At 48.6% G+C, this 12,494-nt stretch overlaps 6 protein-coding genes across 6 annotated transcripts; 3 read left to right on the forward strand and 3 right to left on the reverse strand.

Annotated features, from left to right (window-relative positions):
- Window positions 1–680: 680 nt before the first annotated feature.
- Asppvi_005481 (uncharacterized protein) lies at window positions 681–1,076 on the forward strand (the record flags this gene model as incomplete). Its single annotated transcript, XM_043301402.1, has 2 exons — window positions 681–917; window positions 978–1,076. The coding sequence occupies 2 exons, from the start codon at window positions 681–683 to the stop codon at window positions 1,074–1,076; spliced, it is 336 nt and encodes a 111-aa protein (XP_043157337.1).
- Window positions 1,077–3,028: 1,952 nt separating this feature from the next.
- Window positions 3,029–3,349, forward strand: Asppvi_005482 (uncharacterized protein; the record flags this gene model as incomplete). Its single annotated transcript, XM_043301403.1, has 1 exon — window positions 3,029–3,349. The coding sequence occupies one exon, from the start codon at window positions 3,029–3,031 to the stop codon at window positions 3,347–3,349; it is 321 nt and encodes a 106-aa protein (XP_043157338.1).
- Window positions 3,350–3,975: 626 nt separating this feature from the next.
- On the reverse strand, window positions 3,976–5,048 carry Asppvi_005483 (class I SAM-dependent methyltransferase; the record flags this gene model as incomplete). Its single annotated transcript, XM_043301404.1, has 3 exons — window positions 3,976–4,092; window positions 4,146–4,479; window positions 4,534–5,048. 3 exons carry the CDS (start codon window positions 5,046–5,048, stop codon window positions 3,976–3,978), a joined length of 966 nt encoding a protein of 321 aa, XP_043157339.1.
- A 1,465-nt stretch (window positions 5,049–6,513) lies between these two features.
- On the forward strand, window positions 6,514–7,661 carry Asppvi_005484 (uncharacterized protein; the record flags this gene model as incomplete). The annotated part of the gene is made up of 3 exons (XM_043301405.1): window positions 6,514–6,950; window positions 7,016–7,555; window positions 7,616–7,661. 3 exons carry the CDS (start codon window positions 6,514–6,516, stop codon window positions 7,659–7,661), a joined length of 1,023 nt encoding a protein of 340 aa, XP_043157340.1.
- A 92-nt stretch (window positions 7,662–7,753) lies between these two features.
- On the reverse strand, window positions 7,754–9,536 carry Asppvi_005485 (uncharacterized protein; the record flags this gene model as incomplete). The annotated part of the gene is made up of 6 exons (XM_043301406.1): window positions 7,754–7,897; window positions 7,952–8,012; window positions 8,064–8,145; window positions 8,199–8,884; window positions 8,936–9,462; window positions 9,516–9,536. 6 exons carry the CDS (start codon window positions 9,534–9,536, stop codon window positions 7,754–7,756), a joined length of 1,521 nt encoding a protein of 506 aa, XP_043157341.1.
- A 634-nt stretch (window positions 9,537–10,170) lies between these two features.
- Window positions 10,171–10,685, reverse strand: Asppvi_005486 (uncharacterized protein; the record flags this gene model as incomplete). Its single annotated transcript, XM_043301407.1, has 2 exons — window positions 10,171–10,444; window positions 10,498–10,685. 2 exons carry the CDS (start codon window positions 10,683–10,685, stop codon window positions 10,171–10,173), a joined length of 462 nt encoding a protein of 153 aa, XP_043157342.1.
- Between the last annotated feature and the right edge of the window lie 1,809 nt (window positions 10,686–12,494).

The raw sequence follows: 12,494 nt of genomic DNA on the forward strand, positions 1-12,494 counted from the left end.
CATAGAGTATTTATATTTGCTGGCTACTTCAGGGAGGGATGCACTGAATGCCTGGAAATGGCCATAGCATAGAGTAATTCAGTTTTCCCTACTACTTGCACTAAGGACCTATTGTATTATAGAATATGAAGATGCTACTATTTTATAAAATTAGATGACAAGGTATATGGCCAGGATCCCTCCTAACAATGTCCCTAATAGCTCTTGAGGTTAGGTTTACCTTCTAGCCATAGTAAACAGCTTTTATAGCATCTTATAATCTCACTTACTAAATACCTATACTGCCACCTCGTACTGAACTTACAAAATTCAAGTTATAGAGTATGGGAGCGCCACTATTCAAGCTATTCATAATGGGTATGTAGAGGTATAAGGAGCATTCCTTGATCCTTATAGAATACTTGTTTATAGCAGGAGCCATAGATGATTTACATGCCTTAGCATGGCCTTTACATATCTAATTAGGGAGTTAAGCCTTAGTTAAAAATCTATATAGATACTAGTAAGTTTTAACCCCTAGGAGGAATACTATATAACTACACATGCTACCTGCTATCTACTTTAACATCAGCCTACTTTCCCTCCCAGCCATCCTGAGCAAGCAAATCAACTTATACAGCAACATTCAATACAGTGAGATTCAATACTATTCCAGATCTCCAGGAATCCTTTATCTTAAAATGCATTTCACCACTACCACACTTGCCTTCGGCTTCCTTAGCCTTGTTATTGCTGCTCCTGGACCAATGGGACCAATCAGTACTGATCCTGGTTTCCACCCAGGCAGTGCATCCTCAGCATGCTACTGCTGCCCTGCACTTACCACCACTCTCAATACTGGCAATTGCGGCCGCGCTGCCGAGGATGGCAGATGTGTTACTGGGGATGTCCTAATCTGCTGTGACCAGCGTGAGCAGGTAAGTAACTTATTCCTCTAGCACACTGCTAAGGGTGGACAACACTAAATCATAGTATAGGCATGCAGCACTCTTGCATCCTTGACTGTTGATGGGCGCTCGGGCGCTTTGAACCTTGGAGGCCTTTTGAACCAGATTGTTGATGGCCTTCTTGGTTAATGGCCTTCTCTAAGTCAGGATATTTGGACCAGCCAAACCTTTCACCACAAAACAACCCTCTCTATTCAAAGCAGATCACCTTATCAATAATGGGCTTGAGAATTTCCCTAGGGGCCGGATTAGACTTCTTCAGTCAGTGTATAAGGTATCCAGAGGTGTTGGTGCAGGGGTGTTTAGTAGTCTAGATCCTGAAGGGCGAGCACCTATAAACTAATGGAATTGAGTTACCTTCTTTACCCTTCTTTCCTTCCTAATCTACAGTATGATTATTCCCCGCTGCATGCATCCCTGCTGAGGGGTGATAATATACACATTATTTAGAGTTATTTTAATCTACTAATTAACAATAAACAATTTTATCTCTTTGTCAATTCTTTGTAAGCCACTACCGTTGATTCAGGGAGAGCCCAAGGCCAAACACCTGCAGTTCCTGTCTACGACTGACTACTGAAACCACCTGCTTGCAGCATTCGACTGTGAAAGGGAGGCGGGCTTCAACACCTCAGTAACAGACTATTAGGCCGCGCTTTATCCATTCATTTGAGGTACAAACAACGTGTGTTTCGCGATGGCTGTCGTTATCATGCCCTGAAACATGTACGTAAAATGAGAAGTTAGTACATGAAAATCCTGAAATGCAGAAAGGTGCTGCAACTGGCTAGGCCATCACAGAAGGTCAGGTATAGCATAAAAGCAAGTTAGCTACATTGCCACCTTGCTCTGCGGTCTTGACGCCAGCAATTATGAAGTGGTTAAGGTGTCTTTGAACATCATGATCCCCAAAGGAAGAGGCAGAGTAGTACACTTCGCTCTGTGACCTGGTGGGATGGTTCGGCATTTTGGTTGAGCACTCTAACCCGTCGATGCTCTGGCCCCTGAAATCATTGATTTGGGGGTAGAGCAAGTGAACGGAAACGATGCAGTAATGGATGTTTTCTCGGTATCTGACTTACCGCACGTCGCTTCCTGAGCGAACGACAGTATGAGCGCGCCCCCCAATTGCCCGGCTCTGTCACGATTCTACGGCTGTATCAGCCTTCCCAGATCGGCTGAGAAGCCATTGTTTGCGTCTCATACCTGCGTCTTATCCATGTCTGCTAAGTCTACCTCTGCCGACGTTACTATCTATATACATATCTAAATATAGAAACTAATCTGTATTCAACCGGACCATTAGGCCATAACTCAAAAACGATCTCAAGGAAATTTGCTCCTACCCTACCTATTAGTTCTGACGATAAAATATGTAGAACATATCTGCAAGACAAGCCCGAGCCCTCCTGGCTTGAAGGAGCTGGACGGTTAGCGTCGCCTCTGATCCTCGTAATATGTATGGGCCCCTGACTACGGTTTTAGTTTATCATTTCCACCGAGAGTCGTGCAAAATGCTGCCATCATCTGCACGTCACCTGCCTCTGCTGCCAACCAGAGGGCCGTCCGGCCGCATAGATCGGTTTTGTTAATATCAAGCTCTGAGCGTTCGAGGAGCAGTTCCGTTAATGGCAGATGTCTGTTTCTTGTAGCATGGTGCAGAGGTCATAACCCGCTGCAGTCTACCACATTCACGTCGACGTCCTCTAGTAACAACCTCAGAATCCCTTCCCGGTGTCCGTTGGAGGATGCCAGCCGTGCTGTGTGAGATGGAGTAAAATGTGCGAGGGGGAGAGAACACAAGGCTTATTGAAGCCCGAGAGAGGATGAAAGTAAGATAGAAAGACCAAGAAGAAAAAGCTAATGCAGCCACTAAATTTTTGTGTGTCATAACGGACAGCGGCGTCCAAGCCAGGGACATGTGAGAACAACAATGGGCTGTGCCTAAATCAATAGCTCATCAACACCGAATTCAAAGCATGCATTGACATGGCCATAGCGGCGAAGCGTGGGGTGAACAGAAGTTTGCCGCAAGGGCGCAATGGAGCTGTTGTTTTACAGGTTCATGGCCACACCAGAAAATGACCATAGCCCTTCGTCAAGACTATGTCGAAGTCAACATTCAGGACGCGAAAAAACAACGAACACTTCTACCAATTGCGGCTACGCGGAACCACATCCAGATTGTCCGTCTTCTGCTCGCCGACAGCCGCACCGACGTGAAAATCCCGGACGTCTACGGTCAGACGCCGTTAAATGGCGCCATCCAGGCCCGGCAGGCGAGGCTACCTGTTGCTGCTCTCAACAATCGGATTATCCCTAGCTGCTGTGACACCAGTGGATGCACCATCCTTCATTTGCCGCAGAAGCCGGCCTCGTTAGTGTTTCCCGCTGCTTGCTGAACGACTTTGACGTCAACGTTCAACGCGACACATAAATGGATGTCCACAGCCCTTCACGGCGCCGCCGAAGGTGGACACCTATTGATAGTCAATCAGCTGCTGTGCGCAGATGCAGTGTAAGTTGACCTGAGAGACTTCTCACTAGTTGTGAGACTCAGTGTGGTTGTGTACTATCCGAATTCAATTCGGACAGTTATGATTTTGCAGCTTTCTGTCGTATACCAACTGCCTTGGCTGCCAATATCTTTTCAGGTTATTTGTGCTATCTGTCTTAATTTACCATTTACCTACTGTCTTATGTGTCTATGGACGACCCAGTTCTTAGCGAGGTGAGAGCCCTTGCAGCGCAATGACATGCACAGATCATATCCAGTAGCAGCTAGGAATGCATTTCTTGAGAAAGATGGAGACTCGGCATTCTATCTAACAGAGGATGTGTTGGAACAGTGTCTTAGTGGCTTTGAACGGCCGGTTGGGGAGGGAGAGATTGTCATCCACGTGGATTAAATAGGGTCTGTGTGCTCATATAGACTGAGAAGTTCCTTCCACGACGGCGTCCTCTCATATTGTATCCAGATACGACGAGATTCAATTCGTAACCTGTGTCGTTGACTGGCGTTGAAATGCTACTTGTCCGGTTTGCGACCGTACACCACCGAGACATGGATATAACCGTGGATGCTGGGATCGCGGACTGCCTTTCTCATCTCGGCGATTGTCATTTCAACCTCGGCTCTAGAAAACTGCGAACGAGTCAGTACCCGCTTGGAAAGGATTGAGGGTGACAAGCACTCACTCCCAGCACATTAGTCCACAAGTACATCACCCACATCTCCATACTCTCTTCGATCACCAACCGAAAGTATTTCCCCAGCGTCTTCAGGTGCTTATCCTTCGGCCACGGCCCAATCGGTAGTTTGTATCGTCGCTCGACCACTTCGATGAATCCGGCGTCGATCATGCGCTGCTTGGACTCATCGACAATGCGAAGGGTCTTTCCAAATCGATCACCACTCTCCAGGCTAGCTTTGCCCCATTTCTCGTAGACGGTTCCAATGTGACTTCCGTCGTCGGACGTAGGCACAACACCCATCTCGACTTGTTCGATATACCCGCCCGGTACTAGGTGTCTTCCACCACCTTCATTAGCACACTAGACCACCCCAGAATCGGCGACGGCGTACTTCAGGGCCTGTTGGTAAAACCTATCCCAGTCGGCCACGGAACCATACAAACCCCGCACATGAACGTAATCGAACGGCTCCCCGTACATCCACTCGTCACAGCAATCGTCGACCTCAAAGCTCAGGTTCGGCGGTACCATCCGCGGCTGGATAGGCGAGAGATCAGTTCCGATGACCGTGGCTGTGGGATACATATCCGCAAACTCAACGGCCCAGGCCCCCGTCCCAGTCCCGACATCCAGAACTCGTTTCGGATTCTGTAATGGAGCGAGATGCAATTCGCCGTGGAGAAGGAGACCGTACAAAAAGTGGCAGATATCCATCGCATCTATCGCCTTTTCATCGTTCGACCCCCAATACGCACCGGCGTGGTAGGCGTGGTACCGTCGCCCATTTTCGTAGATATAATCAAAGACACTGCTGCGGAGGGATGTTACTTCCGAGTCTGTCGCTGTGTAAGTTGAAGCCAAGTCATCGCCCGAGTCAACGGTGATGGTTTCTGCCTCGGCTGTCATTTTCGCGGGGCGATTTGGCGGACAAAGGAGGGGATGACAGGGGAGATCGCCCCTTATATGCGGGACATATTACCCTCTGACGCACTAGAAGACCAAACAGGGATCTGTGTAGCGGCGTCCTGTCAGCGTCGCAATTGCTGGCGCAAGGAATAAATCGAGTGGCCAATCATGGCGTTGCCCCGACTCGCCGTTGCTGAACCGTTGATCCGCCATAATAGTGGGGCTTATGGCGCATTAAGCGGTGGATGGTGTTGTTCATTGACCATTTCTACACCATGTATAAATGGTCACCTTGCCTAGAAAGCCTGAAGCCTGTCTCCCATCCGGTTGCTCCATACTTTATGTTCGTACCGGATACATCAAGTTCCTATGAGGTAGAATCCTTAAACGAGTCTGACATTTTACTAGCGTCTCAAATGAAACGGCCAAGCAGACGGCGCAAGCTAGTCGGTTCTAAACGAACCAGGCAACCGTAATTCCCAGCACGAGCTCCTCGTTTATCACCTCAAACGGAGTGTCTCACTTCCTTCGGATGAGGGGCAAGAGAACAGGGCAGTACCGACATCAATCCCATGTCTAAGTCATCATCTCTACTCGACCTTCCCAGCAGATGCTAGCGTGGTTTCATGCTTGAGATAAGAAGTCAGTTCTCAGTCTCTCATCAGGCTATAGACGTTGACAGTCTTCCAAGAATCTCTACGCCTACAACCGATCTTCCCTTACAATCTCCATAATGACGAGTATCAAACCGACGTCAAGTACCAAGTCCCAAGTTGTGATGTGTCCAGTCTCGGTAACTGATATAGCTATTCGATACAATCATTCAGGGAGGGACACAGAGGAGATTTGAGAGCAGATCTCTAACATTGTTTCCACTGGGATAGAACGAACGCAAACATCTTGCAGCCGAATGGCGAAGAAAGATATATATGAATCTGGACAAAATGGATATTGACGCTGAAAGGAGCACCGGCTGTGTCTAGAAGGCATCCAATCCACCTATCTGTCAGTCTACTCAAAATAGAGGGCCCCTTCATCCATCGCTGTTGGCCATTCTTGTCCTTGAACTCATTCCAAATATCTTTGAGTTCCTGTTTTACTGACACAGGTCCAGGCACATCCTTAGCCCTTATACTTTGTGCTATATCTGGACACTCCTCGACAGTGCTTGCGTCAGTTTCGGAATCAGGCACCTTTTTCATGTCGACCACAATTGTCTGTCTACTGAAACCAGAGTCGTTGCATAGTTAATTACGTGGGCTGCAGGAAACTCAAATATCATTGCGCTGGTCGCCTTATTTTAATTAGGCCGCCCGCGGAGGACTAGTGTGTCGATCAAGGCGAGTCGGGTACCCGAACGGGTAAAGCTCGTCAAGGACCATCTGGAGTATAAAATCGGGAATTGCTTTGTTCTTAACAGGTTTATCCTCCCCTCGTCTTCTTTCCGAGCCCCTTAAATTTCCAAATGTCTCTTCCACTACGTACACTGGGCCGAGATGGGCCCTCCGTCTCTGCAATCGGTCTCGGTTTCGGGAGCATTGGCGGATTCTACGGACCAGCTGGTACTCTTGACGACAGAGTGGCCCTCTTGGAGCATGCACATGCCAAAGGATTGCGCTTTTGGGATATGGCCGACATCTACGGTGACAGCGAGGACGTCGTGGGCGAATGGATCAGAGGCTCTGGCAAGCGCAATGACGTCTTCCTGGCTACGAAGTTTGGGCTTCAGAGGCAGCCTAATGGAAGGCACACTTTCCGGTCCGATCCCGAGTATGTCAAGGCTGCATGCGAACGAAGCCTCCAGAGACTCGGGATCGACACCATCGATCTTTACTACTGTCACAGGGTGGATGGAGTCACGCCGATTGAAAAGACCGTTGAAGCTATGGTGGAGCTGAAGAAGTAGGTCATACAGCCTCGACATCGATTTAATATAACGTAAGCGAGGGTTAACCTTCAATGTCTAGCCAAGGAAAAATTCACTATCTTGGCCTATCGGACGTCTCAGCAGCCACGTTACGTCGCGCGCATGCTGTTCACCCTATTACCGCCTTACAGGTGGAATATAGCCTGTTTACACTAGACATCGAATCCCCAGCGTCGGAGATCCTCGAGACTTGCCGCGAACTAGGCGTGGCTATTGTGGCCTTTAGCCCAATCGGACGGGGTATATTGACGGGCCAATTTCAATCTCGCGAAGATATCCCCGAGGGCGACTTGCGCCGCATGTACCCCAAGTACGCGGAGGAAAACTTCCCGCAAATCTTGAAACTGGTACAGGTATTGAAAGATGTGGCCAACGCCCATGGAAGCACCCCTGCACAGGTCGCTCTTGCGTGGCTGCTGGCGACAGGACCAGATATCATCCCAATTCCGGGTACGAAATCGGCCGCCAGAATGGACGAAAATGCGGCGGCTGCACTGCTACAGTTGAGCGACCAAGAAGTGCAAGAAATTAAAACTCTGGCGGAGATGGTGGAGATCGAAGGTACTCCGTATCCTGCTGCGTAAGTATTTATTCTTTTGTTCTTATGCTTCTTTCCATAGAGTGCTGACCGGTCGTATAGCGTGATGGCTACTCTCTTCTCAGACACGCCGCCGCTGGAACAATGAGTAGTGGGTGTAAACAGGAAAAAATTGGTTTTGCAATAATCTCCAATTTAAATTTGCCTTAGCTAGCAGTCTCAGGAATACTAAGTAGGAGTTTATCGTCCGAAAGAAAATGAAGCTGAACCCTGAAATGGCAACACATCCGGCGGGCAGGTCGTGTTCGCTGCGGGAAGCTGGCCATTGAGATACATCTGAACATTCTTCAGATAGCACGATGAGAGACTGGCAATGGCAGTGTGCTGGTAAAGAGTCCATTAGCGTTCTAGCCCTGCAGGAATGGTCGATTAACTTACGCCAACTGATGCCTGTGTCAAAACAACAGATCCCGGAAAGACTGACGACATTTTGTATGCACTGTAACATGATCAGCTTGGCTGCTGGACGATCCAATAGCCAAATACCCACCCTCTCTTTGGAGCGACAGGATCAGTCTCAGCGGTGACAAATAAGATGGGGAACGAGGTCTGTCGAGTTTCCATGATGGAGCCTAGTCGATGTTAGAACTGACTCCAATATTATAATCTCTTGCATCTGGCATACCTGGGAGCCGTCCGGACTTTGGTGGCTTCGCTTCAAAAGATCTACATAGGATTCCATTCGCGTTGTTGGGCCACACCTCACCAAAGAAAAGGCTTTGCGAGGTCAATGTGTCGACATAGTTTCGATAATCAGTCAGGTTCTCGAACTTCTGCCCAGCATAACCATCCACGCATTTGATCAATGTGTTCACATCTGTTGTCCCATTCTTTCCACTTTCGTTATTGCACGGGTTTGCCGGTAAAAAGCCATCCGTGACTGCAGTGACATATGTCGAAGTGTTCCCTCGTTCCAAACCTGAAAGAACATCTGCGAGGACTGGAAAACCTGATAGCGGAGCATATAGTGCACCAAGAGTGTACTCTTTCAAATCCGAATGTGTTGCCATCAAAGGGATATCGCAAGCTTCCGAGCTGGGAATAGGCACGGGATGGTATTTCAGCTTGGCCAGTAGCCCGTTCAAGCGGTTGGTGATGTTTTGAACAGATGGGCCCCAGAATGAACAATTTGTAGCACCGCCCTGGAAGCAGTATTCGCTGAACGAGTCGAGGGCTTTATCCACGTCATAGAGATTGGTCCTCCAGCCTAGATCATAGTAGTCCGCTGCGTCAACCACACCATCGAGAACCATCTTGCCCACATGGTCAGGGTAGAGAGACGCGAATGTGGCACCCAGCACGGTCCCGTAGCTCACAGCAAAGTATTATATCTTGGACTCATTCAACGGCTTTCCAGCCAACTTCTGCTCTGCGTTGATGTAGGTGAATAGGTCATGAGCCACGGCAGGCGTGCTGACGAACGAGGCATTCCCATTAGGTCCTCCCGCATTTTCGGTACACGCCGTGCCAAAAATTTCAGCGGCGTAGTACTGTGTGTCCAGCGCGGTCGATGAAGCATGAGAGACTTCTGGGTAGAAAAGTTTCCCAAACTGGGCGCGTTTCTCAGGGTGGTTCGGCCAGCAGTCCACGACAGGACCGCTTTGCCCGACTCTTCGGGGGTCGAAGCCGACAATGTTATGCTGCCCTCCCAGAGCTTGAGCCAGACTAGGTCCTCCCTGGAGGACGAGTGCAACACCAGGCCCTCCAGGGCTGCCTTGGTTAATTAGTAGATTCTGTGTGTTTTGTGTTACATTCGTAGCAGCGAGCTTAATAAAGGCAATTGCTGTAGTTCCCCGTGATGGATCCCCGTAATCCAAGGGAACTTGGAGCCGTGCGCATGTGAAGTTGTCAAAGCAAGGAGTCCACTGTAGATCTGGAGATGGTTCAATCTAATTGTGCGTCAGTTCAACTTTAGTGCCGCATACAGTGGCGGATTGCTCACAGATGCCCAGTCGTTTACCATAGAGCGTGTCGGGTGGGAAGGTAGTGCATAAGACCAACTGAGAAGAGCAAAAGAAGGAAGCAGAATGAACCTTGAAGACTTCATCATGAAGGATAAAGAGTCAAGTCCTTTCGATGAAAGTCTCTTAATATGTACTTCAAGGCTGGAGCGAGGGTGGTATTTATGCTCTGCTCCCCGTCAGGTTCTCCCACATAAAGTATGTGCCCAAGCTCTGATGCCTAGTTCATAACTCTAATCATAAAATCTGATCCTGGCTGTGTTATTTTATAAATATTTCACCGGTTTGTGGCCCTTCATTGGGTCTCCCGCGAAGATCGGCTCGATGGCACGCCTGATCCTACAGGTAATCGGGCCAATTCTTACGGAAAGCTCAAGAAGAACGCGGATCTGAGTAAAGGAAATTACAAAATCCCACGAGGGATCCACACGGGCCCCAGTGAAAAAGAAAAGTGAATAATAGAAGAGGCTCTTCTAATTTGATAACCGCCCTAATAACACAGAATCGATGCGCAATGCTCCTATTATTTCCGGGAAATCGTGAATGCAACGCGAATAAAAAATGTATATAATAACTTCTATGGTGCACTAATTCTATGCAGGCAGAATGGCAGATGCTATCACAAGCCAGTGAAGCTCAGGAATTGAAAGGAGTCAATGTGATGTCACCATCATAGGTACACTTCTCAATTATCCCCGCAACAGAGTCATTGGTCGAGGTGCACGACCACTTTGTGCCCGGAGCACTGCCGTTTCCATTGTCATTGAGAGTGACAGAGACTCTCTCGGCGCCCTTGACCCGCTGAACCTCCAAGGTAAAGACCGCAATGTCGTTCACACCTCCCGGGAATCTCACATAGTAGGCACCGTCGCTAGTGCGAGCGCCGGCATTGGGGCTGCCGGGGCGGTTCCTGTCATATTTGTTAGGTTTTTTATTAAATGAAGAAGCTAGATATATATATACCAGATTACATTAGCACCGGTGGAGGCGTCGTAGTTGGGGTCCTTTAGGGTGAAGGTGATATATCCTTCCTGGGCGGTTTGAGATGCAGAGAGGCCGCTGATAGTAATGGCTTGCTCAGTCCGCTTAGCAGGGGCAGCTATAGCAGAGCCGACAGACAGGAGAAGAGAGCAGATTGTAATGGCCTTCATTTTGTATGATATGGAAACGGTTTATAAAGTGAGGACGGATTGATTGATAGATAGTTGAGCTGAATTGTTTGATAATGATGGCGTTCAACTCTGGGGATTGACGTGCATTTATATTTTATCTTAATAGAATTTCAAAGCAGTGGCTGAATAGGACATAGACAGTCCAGTCTACTTGCTGTCTTAGAACAAAATATGCGAATTGAAATCTCTTAGCTATGGTTGGATGTCGGAACTCTTTTAGGCCTCCCAAGCGTCGGATCAATGGAGCTCAAGGCTGTGTCGCCAATCCAATGCAAACTAAGTTAGGCCCTTTCGAGGCTTGGTCAATGACTAGTCTTTAGGCGTCCAATCATACAGTCTATTAATTGGGCACCCGGAGAGGCTTATGCGAATGAGGATCCAATCCCGAATCGGCACTTAATGCTTCAGGCCTAAATATAGACATTAAGGCCGGAATGATATGAATAGCAACGTCGACTACTGCTCAGCAGGCCGTAACCAGAGGAAACCGCTAGGTTAGACATAGAATTGGCTTTGAGTTAATCCGCACTATACCTAATCCACCCTAATATGCATGCGGGTTGTGTTGCGGATAATGGATATATTGATACTGGAGAATCAGGTGCCATAATCCCAACAGCAATAACAGGAGCCAGCTGGCAAAAATTAGAGACAGAAGAGGGCTAAATCTGGAACCGGCCCTCGGGTTCGATATTGTCTTCCTGAAGAGCGAGTATTGCTCGCGGTCTCCCTGTACATGCCACTGGTGCGAGTTTGTGCCAGGCCAGAGTCACCCATGGTGTACCTGGAGCTTCGACAAGCAATCTCTAATGTGAGAGAGAGCATGGCGACCGACTAGATGTCCGCCTCGTTGGAGACCAACCGACATGATCAGCTCTGGTGCGGAGACCCTGCAGCGACATCGAGACGATAAGAAGCCGACCGATTCTTCGGTTCAAGGAGACTTAGGGCTCCAGTGTCTCTTTTCCCGGGAAACAGTCACGTTCATAATCGCCCAAGGTCGGTTCACAGTAGGCCTAGTGCTCGTTTCGTCACGCCTGGAACATGAGTTGGTGCCCTGTCAGGTTCACCCAATCGAACATGGGTCGGACCACCGGGCAATAGCATTAGTCTTCCACATAGGCACACTCTGGGTGATGAGCCGTCGCTACCTATTCAGGGAAACTGACTGAACACAAGCCAAAACGCGGAATCAGTCACCTTCATGTAGACTCGAAGTGTAGCAAGCTGGCAGGAATTGGAGCAACACCTACGTCATCTTGTAGGAAACGGGACACGGGTGATGCACGAAGCAGCACCGCGAGCAAAACCATCTCCGTACAGTAATCGAACGGGAACCTGATAGATTTGCAAGACAATTACAATCAAGGGAACAATCAACGCCTCTGAGCCCATCGCTACAGATATCCCCGACCGGAATTATGAGGACCCTGCGACAACGCTACCATTTATGCATTCGGTAATTATCCAGGTCAACCATGGTTGAGTACAACGGGTCATCGATATCAAAACTATGAAAAGAAATCAATGTTTTGCGAAACCGTCGAGGGACCACATCTTTCGTGGCTGTTGACGTTCAAGGACAGACGGCTGGAAACATGAGGCAGCCAGCCAATAGCCGGATGCATCGTCACATGTTCTCGTGTGAGTCATGCCACTGTGTCGTCCTTATTCTGTTCCTTTTCCTTACCCATAGGGTGATATTTCTGAGAAAGATAGCTTCATGACAGACGATTAGAATCTATAGTCAGCGAACGCATCAAGTGGCTTCAGAAAGGTTTCTGTGCT

The sequence above is a fragment of the Aspergillus pseudoviridinutans genome (genome assembly GCF_018340605.1).
Source record: "Aspergillus pseudoviridinutans IFM 55266 DNA, scaffold_4, whole genome shotgun sequence".
Classification (NCBI taxonomy): domain Eukaryota; kingdom Fungi; phylum Ascomycota; class Eurotiomycetes; order Eurotiales; family Aspergillaceae; genus Aspergillus; species Aspergillus pseudoviridinutans.